Source organism: Trachemys scripta, chromosome 1 (genome assembly GCF_013100865.1).
Source record: "Trachemys scripta elegans isolate TJP31775 chromosome 1, CAS_Tse_1.0, whole genome shotgun sequence".
In the NCBI taxonomy this organism is placed as follows: domain Eukaryota; kingdom Metazoa; phylum Chordata; order Testudines; family Emydidae; genus Trachemys; species Trachemys scripta.
In genome coordinates, this window is record NC_048298.1 from 130264228 (window position 1) to 130285404 (window position 21177).

At 41.6% G+C, this 21177-nt stretch overlaps 1 protein-coding gene across 1 annotated transcript in view; it reads left to right on the top strand.

Annotated features, from left to right (window-relative positions):
- Positions 1–324: 324 nt before the first annotated feature.
- CCND2 (cyclin D2) overlaps positions 325–21177 on the top strand; it is a 63700-nt gene continuing 42847 nt past the window's right edge. Inside the window, exons 1-4 of the mRNA XM_034785000.1 lie at positions 325–952; positions 2428–2643; positions 5502–5661; positions 19484–19632. Coding sequence (XP_034640891.1) covers positions 758–952; positions 2428–2643; positions 5502–5661; positions 19484–19632 — 720 coding nt within the window. The 5' untranslated portion in view covers positions 325–757. The remainder of the gene's footprint in view (positions 953–2427; positions 2644–5501; positions 5662–19483; positions 19633–21177) is intronic.

Sequence of the window (21177 nt, forward strand, 5' to 3'; positions counted from 1 at the left end):
AGCATCAGCAAGCACACAGCCTTGGAATCTTCTTTTGTACGGTCTCTGTTTTGCCTTTAGTCTTTCGCTGGCAAGCAAAGTTTTCCTCCTGGTTGGAGGTCAGGGGGGTTGGGGGGGGGGGGGGGGGGGGGAGAAAATGTGTGTGGGGAAAGGGGTATCCGAAGGCTTCTGTTTAATCTGGAAGAAGAAGGAGGATCTCCAGTGAGCAAGGAAATGGCATGGTTAACACACACAAAACTAAGCTGATACCACTCGGTTCTGTTCTTGCAATAAGCAATTAAAGAGAGAGAGAGAGAGAAAGAGAGAGAGAGAGAGAGAGAGAGAAACTTATATGGATCCAGATTGCCCGGTGTAGCAGAAAGTCTGGAGCGATTTTGTTTGGTCGCTGTAACGAAGAAAAAGAGAAGCTGTCATTTTGTGTGTGTCTGCCCTATACAAGGGCCTCCTGGTTCCTTGTTAGCTTATAGAGGGGGAAAAAAACGCGTTTGATGTTACATCTGACCAGCTGCTGTTCTCCATAATAACAAGCGAGAGAACTGCCTGCCCTAGTGCGTTGCGTCACTTTTGCTTCAACTTTAGGCTAGAAATCAAGAGAGCGAGAGAGAGGAGAGAGAACTTTCAAGGAAGCAGGAGGGAGCTGGAAAGCCCTGCAGTCTGCCTCCCACCCATTCACCCCTCCTCCTTTGCCCCCTCCTTCCCCTCCTCCTCCCCCCAAAAAACTTTTCCATCAGAGAAAGAGGGAGATCTCTTTGGAAACATGGAGCTGCTGTGCTGCGAGGTGGATCCCATGCGGAGAGCTCTGCCCGACCCGAACTTGCTCTATGATGACCGCGTTTTGCACAATTTGTTAACCATAGAAGAGAGGTATCTGCCCCAATGTTCCTATTTCAAATGCGTCCAGAAGGACATCCAGCCCTTTATGAGGAGGATGGTGGCGACCTGGATGTTGGAGGTTTGTATTAAATTGAGAGGCAGAGCTTCTCCCCCCCCCCATCGGTCTGTCTCCCCTCTTTGCCCCTAGTTCGGGATTTCAGGGGGTTCCTTTGCACAGGGGTGGTGGCTGCATAGCTCACCCTTTTGCAAGCTCCTGAGTTTGTTTTGTCCCTTCTTTTCTTGCAGTGTTTCCCCCCAGATCATGGTTTTTGCTAATTCATTCAGTGCTTTTCTTGTCGGGGGGTGGTGGTGGTGGGGAGGGGGAGGCAGAAGGGGATGTGAAATGATTGTGTCTCGGTCGTTTGACTGTGAACCTGTGAAGAAAACTGCCCTTCCGGGGCTGCTGCTTTGCAAAGAGGGGTGCAAAATGGGGGAGAAGGAAAGTTGCAAAAGTCATTTGCAAAACAAGGAAAAGAAAACCCTCCTCTTCCCCCAGGCTACTGGATATGCTCGAGTGAGGCTTTTATGGCGAGGGGAGCTGCCCCAGATGCCGTGCAAAAAACAAGGGGTGACCGATCCCCCCCTGATTTTTGCCCAACAAGTATTTCTGTGCCCACGTATGCAGTGCTCAGGACGTGCCATTTTTTCGCCATGTTGCTTTGCATGCAACTCTGCTTAGAAGCGCTGAGCCACCCCCACCCCAAAAAAGAATGGATCTGAAATACACCCCCGTCTCAGCATGGCTGGCCCCCAGCTTGAGGGGAGGCTGCTGGGGAGCCCGGTGAGCCGGGGAATCCCTCCCTCTCCCCAATACTTACCCTGCAAGGGCGGCTGTGGGCCCAGAGCCCTCCAGACTTTGCAGCCTTGCGCTGGCCCCCATCATTTCCCCTTAAGATCTCGCTTTGGGGGGACCCCTCCCCGCCCATCCCCCCCAGGCTGGGAAGCCCAGACCCTCCTCTTGGTTTTCATGTGAAATTTGCCCCTTTCCCCCCTGGGTTGGATTTTTGATCATTTTTTGAAACCTTTTTCTCCTGCTGAGGATCCAGGCTCTTCCCACCCCACCTCCCCCCCTGCCGAATCGCGGGCCCAGGGCTGGGGGAACACCCCCCTTGGGAATTTTTACAATTGTCGGGAATGATAGGGGGGCGCCTGGTGATGCCATCGCTCCAAAAACAGGGGCCCTCGGGGCGTTGTAAATATTTTTATTTATTTTTTGAAAATATGACGAAATCCAAAAAGGGCAAAAAAAAAAAAAAAAAACAAGAAAAAATTGGGTCGCAAAGTCTGAGGCGGCGGCTGCTGCTGCTGCTCGATGGGCTTTCGGCTCCCACACTGTGACTTAATTCATTTCTTACTGAATGAACCAAAGGAATGTGAAAGCCGATTGACAGCCTTCCCAGCCGCTCCAGAGATCGCCCCCTCCCCCCAGTCTAGCTCCCCGCAAAAAAAAAAAAAAAAAAAAAAAAATCATTTAGAGCCATTGGTAAATTTCATGTGATCACTCATTTTCTTCTCTCTCTCGCTTTCCTCCTCACCCCCACTCCTTGATTGCAGGTCTGTGAAGAGCAGAAGTGTGAAGAAGAGGTTTTCCCCCTAGCCATGAATTACTTGGACAGATTTTTAGCTGTGGTGCCCACCAGAAAGTGCCATCTGCAGCTGCTGGGGGCAGTTTGCATGTTCTTGGCCTCCAAGCTGAAAGAGACAATCCCCCTCACTGCAGAGAAACTTTGCATATATACGGACAATTCCATCAAACCCCAAGAGCTGCTGGTAAGCAGCCCCACTCTACCTCCAGTGTGTCCCTCTCCCCCTCCACCATCAGCTCTTGCGCTGACAACCTCCCCCCTCCTTCCAGAGCCCAACAAATGATACATTTCCCTGCCCATTTATAATTTTTTAAACAATATTTGAAAAGTTGAAGGTGTTAAAAGATTTTCATGCACTGATAGAAAGTGATCAAGATAAGTTTCTTGTATGAAAATAGCATGATTGTTTGAGGGGGACATCTCCCCATTCATTTTGAATGTACTGTATATAATTGCCTAATATTTAATATTCTTGTCCTTTTCCTATTTATTTATTTAACACAATGGTTAGCAAATGCCCTGAGAGATAATCTGAAGGCTTTGGTTACTGTTCGTGTTTTTTAAGAGATTTATACATAGTTAGCAGAAGATCTCTTTTTGATAGCATGCACATACATATATGTACATGTGTTTAAATGGGCAAGAAACTTTCTGAGCTGGGTTCTTTGTAAAGGTGCTTTCTTTCTGGTGCTCTGGTGCTGCACTGCCATCCAGTGTCAGACATGCACAATTGGAAATGACCTCATTTTTGAACCATTGCCAGAATCTCTTCTGTTTGTAGTTTCTTTTCTGCTTTCAGTTTTAAAGGAGCTGTCTGCAATATGAGGAACTTTTTAAAAACCCATGTTATGTCACTTGGTTTTATTCAGGTTACGTACCAAATAAAATAAATATTTATGGAGGATTTTTATCACCCTTTGGAAAATTTACTTTCAAAATTTTTTTCACTATTGATGCAGTAAGTCTTGTTTCTAAATTTCTTTCATTTATTGTTGAATCCCGCTCCTGTTGAAGTCAATGGGAGTATTGCCATTGACTCTAGTGAGAGTAGGATGGAGTGCTTCATACTGTGAAATTAACAAATTGCCCGTACAAGTGATACATTTATAACTTAGAAAATCATGGGTGGCATTTGTGCCTTTTTTGTAAATGTAGCTCCTAGTGTTAACTCAATAAGGGTGAAATTTATCAAAATTCAGCTCTGTTAAAGCGTAATTGTAAATAAGGGCCCCCTCCTCACTGAGGAGTTCAGGATCAGATCTTAAGGTGAGAGAGCTGAAAAAAGTTACTTTTATTTAAATGATTTCTGATGAAATAATATTTGCAAAGCACTTTTAAGATACAAAGTACTGTGTAAGTGCTAAGTATTATTAGTTTGTAAGAGTGCATATTTCAATCAAATAGTTCTGTTCTCACAGATCCTAATTTGTAGAATCTGGCCCTGAATTCATACAAATACTTCTTATGTGAAACACCCATTGAAGCCAGTGGAGTTCCATCTGTGGAAAGGTTGCAAAATCAATCTAAAAGGAAGGGCCTTGCCCCCAAAATGCTGCTGTGCTTAATACACTGTTAATAGTTCCACCAGTGGTACTACCTATGGCAATAAACACTGTGGCCTCAATTCAGGAAAGCGCTTAAGCACATGCTTAACTTTTTTGATTTCAGGGGAAGTTAAAGTTAAACACATGCTTAAGTGCTTTGCTGAATAAAGATGCTTTCCTGAATTGGGGCTTGTATCTGGTAGTGTTAGAAAGATCAGTCCGTAATGAATTTAATTGTCATTTTATTAAAATATTTTATGATTTTTCTTGAGAAATTATGCAGGACTGGTTTCAAGTCACCCTTACGGAAACATTTCAGTAGAAGATTTCCAGGTTTTGAAGGGTTCTATATTATCCCAATAGCAGTTTCTATATCTGTTATGTTATTGGGTTCTACTCTGAAAAGTGACTGTAAAAATGCCATTGTGGGGTTCCATGTTTATTGTCTCTCACAGATGCCAGTTCAGATCTACTAAGTTCACGAATAAAAAAGATGTTTTTTCCAATTGCCAGCCCTACAAACTCAACCTGGGCTCTGAGAGTGCTGCTGGCTTTCTGCAGGCTCATGCATCCTTGAGATTAAAGAGTCTATAAATGGAATTTATTTAATAATTCTGATGATGCATGAAGTGGAGTGGAATCCAGTTCCCTCTCTCTGATCTATGATGGCTCTTTTACTAATAGCAGTAAAATGTATGAAAAACTTATTTTAGAGACTAAAGGAAGGAAACATGGCTCTGAAGGTACCCAAAGAGCAGATCTGTTGCGTGAGAAGGCACCATTTTTATATATAACTGCTTTTTGAAGCATAACCACACTTATGGGCCTGAACCGTCATTCCTTGTGCACCCGAAAGCTTCTTGTGACTTCTCGGGGAGTTTTGTGTGTGCAAAGAATGCAGGATTGGGTCCTATGTGGTACATTGTCAGATGTCTTACAGTCTTCTTCTTGGATGTGTCATATGCGTTTCCCTGCTGCACAACTTGCTGTGGCATACGTGAAATACAGTTTGACGCAAAGGACATCTCTAAAACAATTGTAGAGAAAATGCTGTGGGGCTGACTTTCCCAGTGGAAAAAGAAAATGTCTGTCTTGCTTATTTGTGTGCATAGTTATCCAGTGGGCTTTAAATGGCTATAAATTAAGCACTCTAGCCATTTAAAATAAGTTACTAGGGAAGGACCACAGTGACCTTGGCAATATCTAATTGCAGGCTAAACTTTCTGGGTGGGCATTCAGCACTGGCTGCAAAAAAAGTAAAATCTTGGCAGGAACTGCCAGGCCTCATTATTTTCAGTGTAGCTTGACATTTCCAGTGTTCAAAAAAAAATGAAGGAAAAGCAAAGTCAACAACTTCAAAGCTTCAGAGGCATATTGCAAAAAGGTTTAAGCAAAACCAATTTAGCAGTGATATAATTACAATCAGTAAAATGAGTAAGCTTTTTGTTCTTTTTCGTCAGGCTTGCCTATGGTTTTTCTTTTTGTTTTCTTCCTTCAGGAGTGGGAGCTGGTGGTGCTGGGAAAGTTGAAGTGGAATCTTGCAGCAGTGACTCCACATGATTTCATTGAACACATTCTAAGAAAACTGCCTCTACCTAAAGACAAGTTGCTTTTGATCCGGAAGCATGCACAAACATTCATTGCCCTTTGTGCCACAGGTAAGACAAGGTGTTTTGGGTCACTGCTTCCTGCTTTTAGTGGTCTTAGAAAGATAGATTACAGCCTATGGTGATACAAAGGGCCCTGTCCTATATCCCTAGCTCACATGGGAAGGCCCATTGAAGCCGATGGGACTATTCACATAAGGGCTGCAGGATCAGGCCTTGAGATCGATCATATGTTTGCTAATGCAGAATTCCTACACTGGAGAACAGCAATAACGAGTTAAACCACTGTGGCCTGATTGTAGCCAGCTCTCACTGAAGTCAATTGAAATTTTGCCATTGACTTCAGTAGATGCTGGATCAGAACCTTTGATTTTTCTGCTTTATCTGTTCATTTTTTAACGGGTCATAAAGGTGGTTTCTGAGGACAGATATGGTACATCCAAAAATATCAGAAGCTGCGATGGAATGTTGACAGGTTCTTTATGAAGTCTTGTGTTCTCTGAATGTTTTCAGATATTATTATAGTCACGTCATTCTTTAGTATTATAAGGAAAAAGATGAGTTGGGGAGAGCATTTTTTGTTTTAAATTGCCAAATATATATGTTACAATGACACTGCCAAGATAAAATATTATATGTAAACATATGTCTTATTTGTGATACCACTAGATTATGGAAGGAGAAGGAATGGAAACAACATCAAGTTTGCTTTGTGTCTGTGACACTTTTTTTTACTTTACTCCAAAGTTAACCAAGAAACTAGGCAGTCATTTTCACTTTGTGTTTATGGACAGTCATATTTTCTGCTTCTCCTGTGTTTGGGTTTAACATACACCATGGAAATGTTTAAATAATTAAATCTCATTTAGTCTTTACATTTATTTATTTAAATCTTCAACGTATTTTAATTTATGTAAAAATCCTTCTTTAAAAAATAAAACCTAGACATTGAGCCTTACCCTACTTAACAGCATCCCTATAAAATTCTGCATCATGCTGTTGTTGATTCAGATACAGTTGCTTACAATAGGTCTAATCGTTAGTCCTCTGAGGAGGAGGCAGAGTTACAGTTCACTGACAATCAATCATGTTACAGGCAGAAATGTACGGTGCTGTTTGGAACAGGGACTATTTCTACCTATGAACTAGTGCAGCATGTAGCAGAGTGGAGTCTAGACTGGGGAGTAGAGGTGCTACCATAATATAAATAGTTACTATTATTTAATGGCATTTGAGAGCTGATAACTGTCTTTTGCACAGTAGGCTAGTTTTCCTACTTGTACAGATTTTAATCTTTAAATACTAATTTTATGGACTATATAAATGTATATGCTTTAAATTTGATTAACTTTTTAACCATTGAGATTAACACACACACACATGCACGCACACATGTGTCTACTCATATGTGACAGACCCATGGCTGACATTGTCAAATCTAGACTTCAACTTTCCTTATGCTGTGTTTACATTGTGGGGACTATAGCAGCCTTGCTATATAGCCGTTATGCCGGTATATCCCCGTAGTGTGGGTGCAGCCTACACTGGCAGAAGGGTTTTTCCATTGCTGTTGGAACACCACCTCCCCAAGCGACATTAGCTTGGTTGATGGAAGCATTCTTTCATCGATATAGGTGCATCAAAACCGGGGGTCCGGTCGGCATTTTTCACACCCCTGAGCACTGTAGCTATGTCAGCTTCAGTTTTAAGTGTTCATGAGACCTAAGTCTCAACTCACAACTACCCATCCTTTTTTTTTTTTAAACACCTTTCTAACCTCCTTTTACGGCCATCAGACCCTTTATTCAGGCAAGATTCCATTGAATTCAATGGGAGTATTGCTTAAGGACTGCAGGATCACTCTTGGTAATTTATCAGGCAGTTTTGGCCTAATGAACCCTTTCCTTCAGGATTTATCAGTTGTTATGTATATACTGGCTTCACCTCTTCTAGTGTAAGCATTAGGGGGTTAATCCTAACATCCCTGACTTCTTTTTTCTCCTGGAAGTTCTTGGTGTTTCACAGGCTCTCCTACCCACTCATCCAGAAGTTACAACACCCTCGCTCTAGCTTTGGTCTTGCTGTCAGAGATCAATCCTTCGGCACTTCGGATTTTGTTCTTCTCAAACCAGCCTGTTCCTGCCTTTGCTTTGGTGCACTCATCCACTAAAGCAGAGGTTCTCCAGCTTTTTCATTCATCAGGCCACTTTGTGAAAGAGAAATGACCCACCTCCCCTTCCAGGCTTCAGTCTCCAATTCTCTATTTCTCAAAATTTTTCATACTGCAGATCTTTGGAGGGCCATGAACTGTAGTTTGTGAACCAGTGTCCCAAAGCCTGGGTACCTCTCCATTCTCTCTCAATGATTTATCTGTCTGTTGACTCCATTTCCCCCCCAAGCAACTATCAATATATATAACTCTATCCTTTACTCAGCCAATGACCAGTTTGCACCTTCCTCCATCTTGTATCTCCTCCCACACTACTTGTGCTCTTTCGTACATGGATTCTGTTCATGAATTCAATTCCTTTGGCTTGAGCCTGAAGAGACAGCAGATCAGAGCTCCTTGCCCATCAGAAGATATGGAAAGCCCAGTGTATTGTATATAATCTAAGAGTCCGTGGATTATCACTGTGCACACTGATGGGGCTGGCTGTGGACAATGGAATACATTCTTTTTTTCCCATCCCGTTTGCCACAATTTGTTGTGAGGAAATGATGACATTTGCTTTTCAGGAATCAAAAAAGTGTATATAACCTCACTGCAGTTTCAAGATTGGGGGCCTCATTCCCCCTTGATTTACTAGCAGTCTGCATCGCTGTGTAAATTATTATTTGTTTTACAATAAATGCCACATTTTTGTTATATTTCCCCTTCTCCACGTCTCTCCTTAAAAGCGTTATTGTTCTTGTCTGTGAAGAAAAGTCCCTTCTTGTTGGACTTCCTTCCAACTCCAGTCGTTGTCACCTTTTCTTGCCCTTTACTTCATAGCTATCATCAACCACTCCATCGTCACTTGATTTCTTTTCCCTTTCTCACACAAAACATCTTACTCCGTTTAGGTAAAACCTACTCTTTTATATCGCCATTTGCCCTTTCTGATCATGGTGGCCTCCTCCAAGCTATGACCATTTCTCCCAGTACAACTTCCCTAGCCACTTTTTGCCTGGCGTTTGACCTTTTCCCACTACCAAAATTGACCCTCTGTGGGTGGTTAATGACCTTGCCATTGACCGTGGACCATAGATCCCTCTCTTTTTCACTTCGTGTTTGACCCCAGTGCAGTTTTCTTTACTATCAATCACTTTCTCCTCTTGAGTGTCTCATGTAAGAAACTGGTGTCTCCTGCACTTTCTTCCTCTAATTTCAATCCTAGCTCTCTAACTACTCCTTTTTCATTTCTGGTGGAACCTTTATATCAGAGGTTTTCAAGTTTTCTCCACCCGTGACCACCAAACGAGCTGTGATCTCTTGTCCTGTTCACAGTCCCATAATCCTTTGTGTCAGCAAAGGGATTGGAGTCACAGCAAGCAACCATTGCTAGTTTTGGATGGGAGTGCTGGGTGGACACTGATGGAGTGTTGGATTGTGATGGGTGATTAGGGTTGCCTTCATAGGAGAATCACTTAGACATGATGGTCAGTGATGCAACCCCATGCTCAGGGTGTCCCTAAGCCTCTGACTGCCAGATGCTGGGGTTGGGCGACGAGATAAATCACTTGATAATTTCCTGTTCTGTGCCTTCTCCTAAAAGCATCTGGCATTGGCCACTGTCAGAAGACAGGATACTGGGCTAAATGGACAGCTGATCTGACCCAGTATAGCCGTTCTTATGGAGAGGAACTCAGCCCCCTTTGCTATCTAACTTTTCCCTTCTAGGGTTAGATAGTAATATTATAGATGATACCCATTTTTATATTTCCCCTTAACTCAATCCTTCATTTTCTTGTCTCCCATCTATTTGTCTGTCTTGACTCTGGGGCCAGTTTCTGAAACCAGTTGCATGGACGTAAATCCAGAGTGTCTCCATGAAGTCTGTGGCGTTATTCCTGATTTACATTCGTGCAACACACATAAGAACACATTCCTCTGTTTGCTGCTAGCTGCCCCTTAACATCCTGCTACTGAATGATTTGAAAAACCGGAGCTCATCTTGAGCATAAAAAGCTCTCTTTGTTCCTCCTCTTTGACTCAGGTCATACCCTCTGTAACCTAGACCTTAGCCTGAAAATTGAGGTCAGAAATCTCAGGGTCATCCTTGACCCCAAACTTTCATTTCCCTTCCAAGTCTTTCTTGTCTTTAAATCTGCCTATCAGCACCTCCTGAACACAGAGTTCATCCTTACCCTGACACGCTGCCTCTGCTTAAATCCTTTTCCGTCCCTTAATCGCTTCCTGTCGTGTCTATACTTTCCTTCTTCAGTGGTCCTTTACATTTTTATAGGTGCCAGATTGCTGTGTCCAGACGCTCCCTCCAAGAGTGGGAACCAGATCTTTGCTTATCCTTTCACCTTTGCGGGCTCCCTAGTTCAGTTTGGAGTTGTTCTTTCACTTGCATTGCCCTGCCTGCCTGGGGCTACCGCACTCCAAACCAAAGAATGACTCCTTGAGGAGTAAGTAGATGCATTAGTTTTAGAGCTATGTGCTGGACATCCCAAACTGTGGCTGGAAAGAGGAACAGTCAGCATTTCGTTGACTTGAAATCTCCATTTGTTCCCCCCTCTTTCAGGTCTGTTAGAGTCCAGATTGCTGGCTCCCACCTTACGTTATGTTCGCCTATCAAAGGCAGGACATAACATTTACTCCAAGACCTCCAGGTAAACAGATATTTGGATGAAAGTGGAGGCAGCCAGACCAGGCTTTGGACATGCTGAACTCTGAGTCATGAACCCCAGATCACAATGAAGAGAACTTGGCTTGGTTGTTCTATTGTGAGAGAGTAGTTTAAAGCTCTGAGGGCCACATCTGTGCCTCAGGACATGCCCTGGGCACCCCTGCTATGTTCAGTCTTCACCCATCCTTCCCTCTTTCTGCCTGTTTTGAGAGCCATTGTGCTCAACTCTGTAAAGTGCTGTCCCTCCAAAAGTGAATACATGGTGCTATGCAGTAACTCTCAACAGCAGCCTGGATTTTCTAAAATCAGTGGAAAAAACAATGATACAATAAATGCTTTGCTGCAGGTATTAATCTTTTGAAAAAAGCATACAGGGTGAAGTGGTCATGGTTACATGATTATTTCTGGTATAATGGGGCCTGAAAGAGGCATAGCCATACAGTGCTGTTGGGACACAAAGAAGGGTTTTTGATAATTCAGGCGAAGGTGGCATATTGGACAATATATCAGGCTTCAGAGCAAAACAAACAAAGGGTCAATCCTGCTGCTGTAATGTTTTGCCATTGGCTTCATTGAGGCACAGGATCAGGCTCCAAATATGGTATAACTACATCTGAAGAATCAGATAAGAAGCAGCAGATAGAATATCACCACATATGGAATCCTTTCCCACTCCCCCCCAACTCTAGCTAGCATTAACAGTGTTGCAGTTGATTAAGAGTATATTCATATCTTGGTCAATACAATTAATACAGAGGCATAGTCTGGCATTTAGGGGCAAACCCACTCCCTGCAGCTCCGAACCTGAGTTGCTGGACTTGTTGCTGGGAAGATGCCTGGGGGGAAGTGGAGGACTGGATCCTTCTGCCGCAAACCCTTTGTACCAGACCCTCCACTGGCGTAAACTGGCATAATTCTATTGACTTCAGTGAGTCTGCGCTGGCTTTCACCAATTATAAATCTGACTGTTAGATTTTTCATTTGTACGGGGTCTAACAGAAGGTGGGTCTCGATCCTTGATTGGGGTTCCTTACTGCTACCATAACACAATAAATAATATTAATCACCTGGATCGATCGGTCTTCAGCTGTCGTTAAGACTGCGCCGATCACAACACATCCGTCATTCTTCTCTTAATAAGGAGAATAACCATCCACAAAACAGAGCTCATGGTCAGCTAAGCAGCATGTTCTATTAAGCTGCCATATAATACATGGTTACTTGGATCGTGTTAAACATACTTTTCCCCATTTATCTTCTATGAAAGGCGGTGCTACTAACTCCAAACATTAGTATTCAGGGCGCTTGAAAATTCTGTCAGACTTTCCTTGGGGAGCGCTGATCAAAGCCAATATAGGGTCATATCTAATTTGTCTTATTCATGTGATCAGTGACTGAAGTCACTGGGACTCTTCAAGGCAAATAGAATGTGGGCTCTGCCCATCCTATTTACACATAGTATTGAAGCACTTAAATCAGTGTCATGTTTGCTTAATAGCCTTTTGTTTGGTTGTACCTGGTTCTAGTATGTTATTTCTAAAAAATGCTAAAAAATGGGCTGGTTTTGCCATTTAAAAACAAAGCAGTTAACATGGAAAAAATAATTGCTATGTCTAGTAGAAATACGAAAGCAAGAAACGTACTGACGAACACAGTAGAGTTCACGACATGTATGCATAATAAAGAAAGAAATACACATACTGTCCGACTGGATCAGAACCTGGAACAATTAAACATATTGTTTAGACTCCTCCTCTCGTTTCCTCCAAACTTATTTTTTAAAATATTGGGCCACGTATGTCTCTGGGGTTACAGTATTGGCTGGGTGGAGTTTCATGATGGATTCATTTAGCCCACTTATGTTTTGGGGAGTAAATATAATTTTCAAATTGTATAGATTACTGACCTGATTCTGTAGTCCTGTTGTAGGTAAAACTTCCAGTGACTTCAGTGGACAGGAACTGCAGACTCTTCATTTGTAACACTTCATTTGTAACACTGAGAAAAAATTCTTTACTATATCCTAGAAATGAAATCTACCTTATTAAAAAGCTGAAACCAGGACACTCACAAAAGGTAATTGTAAGTAGGTAGGGTTCCCACGTTGCTCCTGACACAATGTGCATGTATATACTGGATATTGTTCAGACTTGCAGGATCTCTCTGTTCCAGCCCCTAGTTCCCTGTTGCTTCAGAGAGACTTTCAACCTTTCATTTTCCTAGGTTGGTAATGAGGTCCAGGGGGCCTGGATGCCAGTTGAGTCAGCAGAATAGCTCTGCATCCCTGATTCTGCAAGGTGCTGTGCTCTGATAGTTCCCACAAAAGTCAATAGCATCTTGCAGGATCAGACTCATAGTTTTTAAAGGACTTGTGGAATAAAATGCTATATACATTGATGATAGATAGAATAGGACTCCATGTGGGTTTTGCCTGGGTGGGAATAGAAAGTGAAACCATTTGTGATTTCTTGTAATCTGCTTCTTTTCTTTATACTTTTTTGCTATTCAGACATATTGTAGCACTTCAAAATACTGCCCTTGCCATCATTAAACCTCTTTTGTACTTTGCTTTGCAATCACATAAATCATTATGAAGATTTAGGGCCAAATTCTTCCCTTGGATGCATGTGCTAGATTCCCACTAGCTTCCATGAGAGCCACACCTACAGCTGACAGAAGAATTTGGCTCATAGCATTGACGTGGGCATCACACAGGGAGTGCTTTCATAGGATTCCCACTATATGGCTATCGTCATCATCTCCACCAAGCAATTAAAACATTCCTGTATATTCTTCAGGCCAAATGTTGAAGTCCTTACTCCTTTTATTTTACTATTTTTTCCCCAAGGAAGTACTATTGACTTGACCCCAATGGGCATTTTGCCTGGGTAAAAACTGAGTAAAGGATGTCAGGGTTTGGCTCAGTGTCATTTGTAGGGGGAGGAGGGAGGGGTGTAGTTAAAAATAACATTGTACAAAAAGCTTGTTTTATATCTCTTGCCGGAATGTGAGGGGCTTGGAGGGGGTCCTGCATCCCTGCAGATATGGTGCTTCATATTTATGTTTTGGTTGCACCTTGACAAACATTTCACGTAGTTATTGCTTTGCTTGAATATGGAAATATGTTAATTACAGCCTTTATTCTGCTGTCTGCTCCTTTCCTCAGCCTTTTCTATTCAACCCTCTAGGTGGCCCAGCACAATGTGGCTTCTTTTCTTTGAATGAGCTCTTTCCACACTAATAGGGTCCCGGGTGATGTGGAGAACCATGTGCACAAAATTGGTGCACCGCCCCCCATTCCTTTGTGGGCATGTCAGGTTAAATTCATATCAGCAGGAAGGTCACTGCCATGATTTTCAATAGCGCGAGATGAGGTGATGACTTCAGACAATGGCGCCACACTCTCCAGTTGGAGACACTTGCCTTACCAGTTGCAGTAGTTAATTAATATGCTAAAAATAGAAGCCAGTGATACAAATCGCTGCCTGTTGTACAACAAAGACTGGGCATGTGCAGCTTTGATAGCCAAGTTTATGGTGCTTGTTATGGAGGGAAGTTAGCGTAGAGCTAGAAGCAATGTAAGACTTTCTGGATGCTGAGCTTTAGTCGCTCTGGGCCTCTGGCCATTTGCGAGCTGTCTCATTTGCATTATGAATGACATTAAGGGAACTAACAAGGTTATTGGGCATAGAAATGTTCTCATGTGACCACACGTGGAAGCAGACCTACAGCAGTGCTAGTTGGCAGGGGCACTGTGGCTCTTTATTCAGCTTCCTAGGAGGAGAGTTTCTGGGAGTACATAACTCATAGATATAAAATAAACCATGAGAAAAATTACATTCAAATAATGTGACGGGCCTTATGTAAACCCCTAGGAGGCAAGGAAATTCAGAGCGAAGACTGGGATTCCACCCTTCACTTAGCCCATTGTGCCTAAACATAGGGCACAGTATGTGTGATATCCCATGGCTGGAGAGCTCCTGCAATACCTACTATTGGCACTGCAGGGAGGGTGAGCGAAGGACAGAGTTTCATTCTTAATTCTGAATCTCTGCTTCTCTGTGTACAAGTCAGATGTCTAATGGTATTTGACTTGATTTTCAGGGAGAGGATTTAATTTCTTTGTTTATAGCACTATGATTCCTCAAAAAGGAGGAAGGGAGGGATACACTACATTATAGACATCAACCGCCTGCTATTTGTATAGGTAGTAATGACATAATTTGGTAATTAAAAAGTTAGAGCTAGATTATTATCCCAAGTTACACCAATGTAAATCTAGGCTAACTCCACTGACTTCAATGGAGTTACGCTGGATTTGCACTGATCTGCTTAATATCAGAATTTGTCCCGTGTTCTTTATCGTATTTTAATATCCTCTTTAAGAGCCTGATTGGGCCTGATTCTTCTCTCATTTACACTGGGATAAATCAGGAGCATCTCCAGTGTACTCAATGGACTAGATCCTCAGCTGCTGTAAATCAGATCCATTGACTTCTGTGTTACACCACTGTAAATCCAGATTAAACCCACTGCAGTCAGTGGGCGTACATCAGCTGGCCCCGGGGAGCTAGATCAGTGTAAAACCAGCACATATGAAAGGAGAATCAGGCCCCTGGAGCCAAAGTCTGCCTTCACCTTTGTAAATCCATTGACGTCAACGGATGTCCTGTAGATTTACACCTGTGTAAATGGGAGCAGACTCTGGGCACTAATTCTATCATGTAAACACGGTTTGGCCCACTTTTTTTTATTTTCTAAACATTTGTTATGTGCTCCCTGGACTGGGAGTGGGGCCTGGACAGTCACTCATGCACATAAATATTTACAATTTTTTTAAAACACCTATTTACCTGATTTTTGGAGCCATTTCTGTTTTTAAATTGTATTTTGGGGCCCTGAAGGCCTTCTTTCCTACACTTCTTCTTAGAAGATACCATATCTGCCCATAGTACAGCACTGTTATAGCATCAGTGGGCAAGTCCTGTGTTCCTTCAGTTGTGCCATCCATTTTTAAGCAGAACTCCCTGTTGAAGGCAATAGGGAGTTCTGCTTGAAATTCAGTTGTATGTTACGGCCCTGACGAAGGAGCTCAGGCTTTGATCCATTATGAATACATGCATTTACAGTCCTTATAAGGAAGTAGCGTGCTAGACTCTGATCTCAGTTTCATTCATATCATTCCATTTGCTTCAGTGGAGTCACTTCAGATATATGTGGTACCCCTAAGATCACTAGCTCTAAAGACTTGGAGTCAGGAATCTTGGTGCTATTCCTGATCTCCAGTTGACTTACTGCATAACTGTGGGTGAATAATTTTATTTCTCAGTGCCTCAGCTTTGCCATCTGTAAAATGGGATAAAACAATAGTTACTTGCCACATAGGAGTTTTGTGAGACATGTAAAGTGTAAAGTGCACTGACCTCCTAGAGGGAGAGTGTGGTGAGCTCGATAGAACATACTTCGTGTGAAGTGGCTGGCCTTCAGATGACAACTTCCCCTGCTCCAATGATCCTCTGTGTTCCAGATAGAGCCCTATGAGGAATCCATGTCATACCACCTCTCTTCCTCCTTCCTGAGGCCCCCCTGTGTCACAGCCACCATCTTTCTGGCTGAGTATTCCAACCAGATTACCAGTCCCTTCTGACCCAAGGGATTGCTGGTGAGCAAATGATGCATTCCTCTCTGAGAAGAGCATGGTGTCACCACAGCTACTCCAGTCACAGCCAACTCAGTGTGTGAGGGACTGAGATAGGGAATCAAACCCAGAGGGCCAAATTCTTAGCTGATGTAAATGAGCATAGCTTCACTGAAGTCAATGGGGCCACACCCATTTACACAAGCTGAAGGTTTGGCCTGGATCTCCGCCATGGTATTTTCAGGGCCAGTTTCTATTTTTGTAAATAGACTGAATATATTGACAAGGATCTGTTTCATACTATGTACTCATTGGGTTTTGAGAGTACTCATACTAAATAATAAAATAAAAGTTGATTGTAAACATGCAATATATTTTCTCCTCCCACCCACTTGAAAAACTCTCCTCCAATCTCTATGAATAAAAACCAGCAAAAAGAAGATTTTCGTTAAGTTACTGTTGAACTAAAGTCTTGCAAACCAAGTTTCAGTTTGAGCGGCGGTTTGCAATCAAGATAAACTGGAAACAGGATTTTGTAAAGGCAATTTGGATATACCATTCACTATATCAGTACTGAAAAAGCCTTAGAAAGGTAACTTATAAAGGACAAAACAAATTGGGATTGTGTTCTTTTGTTTCTTTCTGATGTATAAAAAATTCTAGAAAGGATTAAAAAAAATGGTTTCTGCTTGTTTATTAAAAGTATCAGGAATGTCTGTCTGATCTTCTCTGATTTTGCTAGATGGCTCACTGAAGGTCTCAAATTTGCATTATGGGCTTTCTCACTCCTTAATTGTAAAGGTGTGGCAGACTGGAAGGCAGGGGGGAAAGAGATATGATTAATTTTAACAAAGACTTCTTTTCTCCACGTTTGAGTTAAATATGTGTTAGTAGGGCTGTCGATTAATCGCAGTTAACTCACGCAATTAACTCAAAAAAATTAATCACGATTAAAAAAATTAATTGCAATTACTTACACTGTTAAACAATAGAATACCAATTGAAATGTATTAAATATTTTGGATGTTTTTCTACATTCTCAATTATATCAATTTCAATTACAACACAGAATACAAAGTGATCAGTGCTCACTTTATATTATTTTTTGTTACAAATATTTGCATCGTGAAAATTATAAACAAAAGAAATAGTATTTTTCAATTCACCTCATACAAGTACTGTAGTGCAATCTCTTTATCATGAAAGTGCAACTTACAAATGTAGTTTTTTTGTTACATAACTGCACTCAAAAACAAAATAATGTAAAACTTCAGAGCCTACAAGTCCAATCAGTCCTACTTCTTCTTCAGCCAATTGCTAAGAGAAACAAGCTTGTTTACATTTACAGGAGATAATGCTGCCCACTTCTTAATTACAATGTCACCTGAAAGTGAGAACAGGCATTCTCACGGCACTGTTGTAGCTGGTGTTGCAAGATATTTACGTGCCAGATGCACTAAAGATTCATATGCCTCTTCATGCTTTAATCATCATTCCAGAGGACATGCTTCCATGCTGATGATGCTTGTTAAAAAAATACTGCGTTAATTAAATTTGTGGCTAAACTCCTTGGGGGAGAATTATATGTCTCCTGCTGTTTTACCCGCATTCTGCCATATATTTCATGTTATAGCAGTCCCGGATGATGACCCAGCACATGTTGTTAATTTGAAGAACACTTTCACTGCAGATTTCATAAAACACAAAGAAGGTATCAATGTGAGATTTCTAAATATAGCTATAGCACTCGACCCCAGATTTAAGAATCTGAAGTGCCTTCCAAAATCTGAGAGGGATCAAGTGTGGAACATGCTTTCAGATGTCTTAAAAAAACAACACTCTGATGCGGAAACTACAGAACCCAAACCACCAAAAAAGAAAATCAACCTTTTGCTGGTGGCATTTGACTCAGATGATGAAAATGAACATGTATCGGTATGCACTGCTTTGGCTCGTTATTGAGCAGAACTCGTCATCAACATGGACGCATGTCCTCTGGAATGGTGGTTGAAGCATGAAGGGACATATGAATCTTTAGTGCATCTGGCATGTAAATATCTTGCGACACCAGCTACAACAGTGCCATGCAAATGCCTGTTCTCACTTTCGGGTGACATTGTAAACAGAAGCAGGCAGCATTATCTTTCGCAAATGTAAACAAAGTTGTTTATCTGAGCGATTGGCTGAACAAGAAGTAGGACTGATTGGACTTGAAGGCGCTAAAGTTTTACATTGTTTTATTTTTGAATGCAGTTGTTTTTTGTACATAATTCTACAAAATTAAGTTCAACTTTCACGATAAAGAGATTGCACTACAGTACTTGTGTTAGGTGAATTGAAAAATACTATTTCTTTTGTTTTTTACAGTGCAAATATTTGTAATAAAAATAAATATAAAGTGAGCACAGTATACTTCGTATTCTGGGTTGTAATTAAATAAGTATGTTTGAAAATGTAGAAAACATCTAAAAATATTTAAATAAATGGTATTTTATTATTGTTTAGCAGCACGATTAATCACGATTAATCGCAATTAATATTTTTGACAGCCCTATGTGTTAAATGAAACAAGCACAAATAGCCTTCACTAAAAACCTCTTCTCTCTCAACTGCTTAGGTTTCAGTTCCCTTTGATTTCATATTCCAACTAGTTATCCAGTTATACATAGAATTCCAGGGTAGACGAGACTTGAATTGTTAATGTAAAAAAACAAGCAGAAATTTCCCATTCCCTCTTTTTTTAAAAAGGAGGGAAGGAAGAACCATCTAGGCCTTCTTTTTCCATCATAAGTGGGTTTGGAAGATAGATTTTTATTGGTAAATGTTGGCAAATGTCGATTTCACCCCCCGAAAAATATTTCCATTGCTAATAATCAAAATTTACAAATATGTATAGCAAGAAAAATGCTGCTTGCGAACTTTGATTTAAGGATATTTGTTTTGTATATTTGACCTGTGATGTTGACAATTTGTGTTTTAATGGTTATGAAGTTTGAACTTTGAATGTCTGTTGTCATTAAATAATTGTGTAAATTCCTCTCCCAAATAATTTCCTACAACTGAAAATTTAAATAAATAGAAATTGGAAAAAAATGAATAAAACCCATAATTATGCACAATTGAACATTTAACTGGATAAAAATAGAAGTGTTTAAAATACTGTTGAAATTATAAAAAAATAAAAATTGAATTCTGCCAAGCCTAATCACAAGGAAGGAAAAAAGGGCACAAATACAATTTCTTTTTCTTTTGCAGGTCACCTTTAAGCCTCATCTATCTGCATCTAGCTTCTCTGGCTCAGTCAGAGCAGAAAGGACTTCAGTATTTCTGGCTGGTAGTCTCTGTGTCTTACAGCTTTGCTGGTCTGTGCTTGGAATAATTCTTGGGTCCGTTTCTGCAGATTTTAACTTCGCCATGTATCCACCATCAATGATAGCAACTGGAAGCGTGGGAGCAGCCATCTGTGGCCTTCAGCTTGATGATGGAGAAAGTTCACTCTCCGGTGACAGCCTAACAGAACTCCTGGCCAAGATCACAAACACAGATGTGGTAAGTGACCTGAAAACATTGTTGTTTCTTTGCTGAGAAAGCTGTGGAAAATATGATCAACATAATTTGCTTGATCCTGCTAGCCCATGGGAGTTCATGGGCAGAGGGCTTGCAGGACTGAGCTCATAGACGCCGTTACAAAGCTTTGGAATCGGCCCAAAACTCTCAGGGTCTGTGTACACTACAGTTAAAAACCCTCAGCTGGCCCATGCCAGCTTACTCGGGCTAAGGGGCTGTTTAATTGTGGTGTTAGGGGTTAGGGTCCCAGAGCTTAGGCTGCAGACCAAGCCCGATCATCTACATCGCAATTAAATGGCCCCTTAGCCCGATCCTGAGTCATTTGGCATGGGCCAGCTGGAGGTGTCTAACTGCAGTGTACACATACCCTAAGTCACACTCTACCTGGCTTTTCTGTGAATGCACAAGGGGTGTGTTTGTTGGAGAGAGGAAGTGTGTGCAACAAGCGAGCATCTGGCAGTCCCTGCTAGTGTCTTTTGTAATGCATTATCCCAAAGGGAGTAGGGAGAAGGCCTTGGACACGCCCCCCATCAACAGTGGCCAGCAGAGCAGGCCTGTCACAGAGGGGAGTGCACCCTACATACTTATGAGGGTTGATGAAGTGAGCAGACAGAAGGCATTGGGTTTCCCTGAGATCTCCCTGGGAATGAAGTTTTCCATCTTCGACACCAGGGACCAATGCAAGACTGGTCAAATCTGGGCCTGTATTTGCAGTCCTTGGATGGTGCATCTGTTATTTTGACCCTTCATTGATGCACGTTTTTTAAAGGTCCTTGATTTAAAGTCTTCATGCACTGTGTACAGTATATCCAGATAAAGAAATCAATTCTCTTTTTATTCCATTTACTATACATTCATTGAGGACACTTCTTAGGTTATGAGAAAGTCTTCTCAGAAATAACAGATTGGAATCTGGCAGTTTTTTGATGGTCTATGTGAAATGAATTTGGTGGTATCAGGTCAGTTTCCAAAACCCAATACGCTTGTTGGCAGTCTCAGCAGAGAGTTCAAACAATGTGAAAGGATCACTGAGAATGACCTACCCTGTTGCCCCTAGAGGTGGGTCTCACAAGTTCTTGGTTGAGCTATGCTGGGGGGAGCTTCATTGCTGCTGTCCAAGGTGCACCCAGTCTGTGGATAAATGTGGGACTTTCACCTCTAGGATTGTTAATCGAGCGTGTTTCACCAGCACTCAAATGACAAGAAAATGGGTGCTGGCTTCTGACAAGATGATGCTCTTCTACCATAAGCCCATCTGTTTACTGCATGCCATCCTAACGTATTAACTATAAATTGTTGTATTTCTTTTATCTTGCAAAAATAATATTCTGTGCATTTATTATATTTTTGGATGCATTATTGTCTAAGCCCTGCTATTTTTTCACCAGCAAATCGAAGTCTTTGCATTTCATTTCTGATTTCCAAGAATGATCCAGTTTTGCAAAAAAAAACCTGGCAGAATTTTTTTACATTTCCCGCCGCCTCTCATTGTTTTTAATGTGACATTTTGAATTTCTTTTAGTTGGA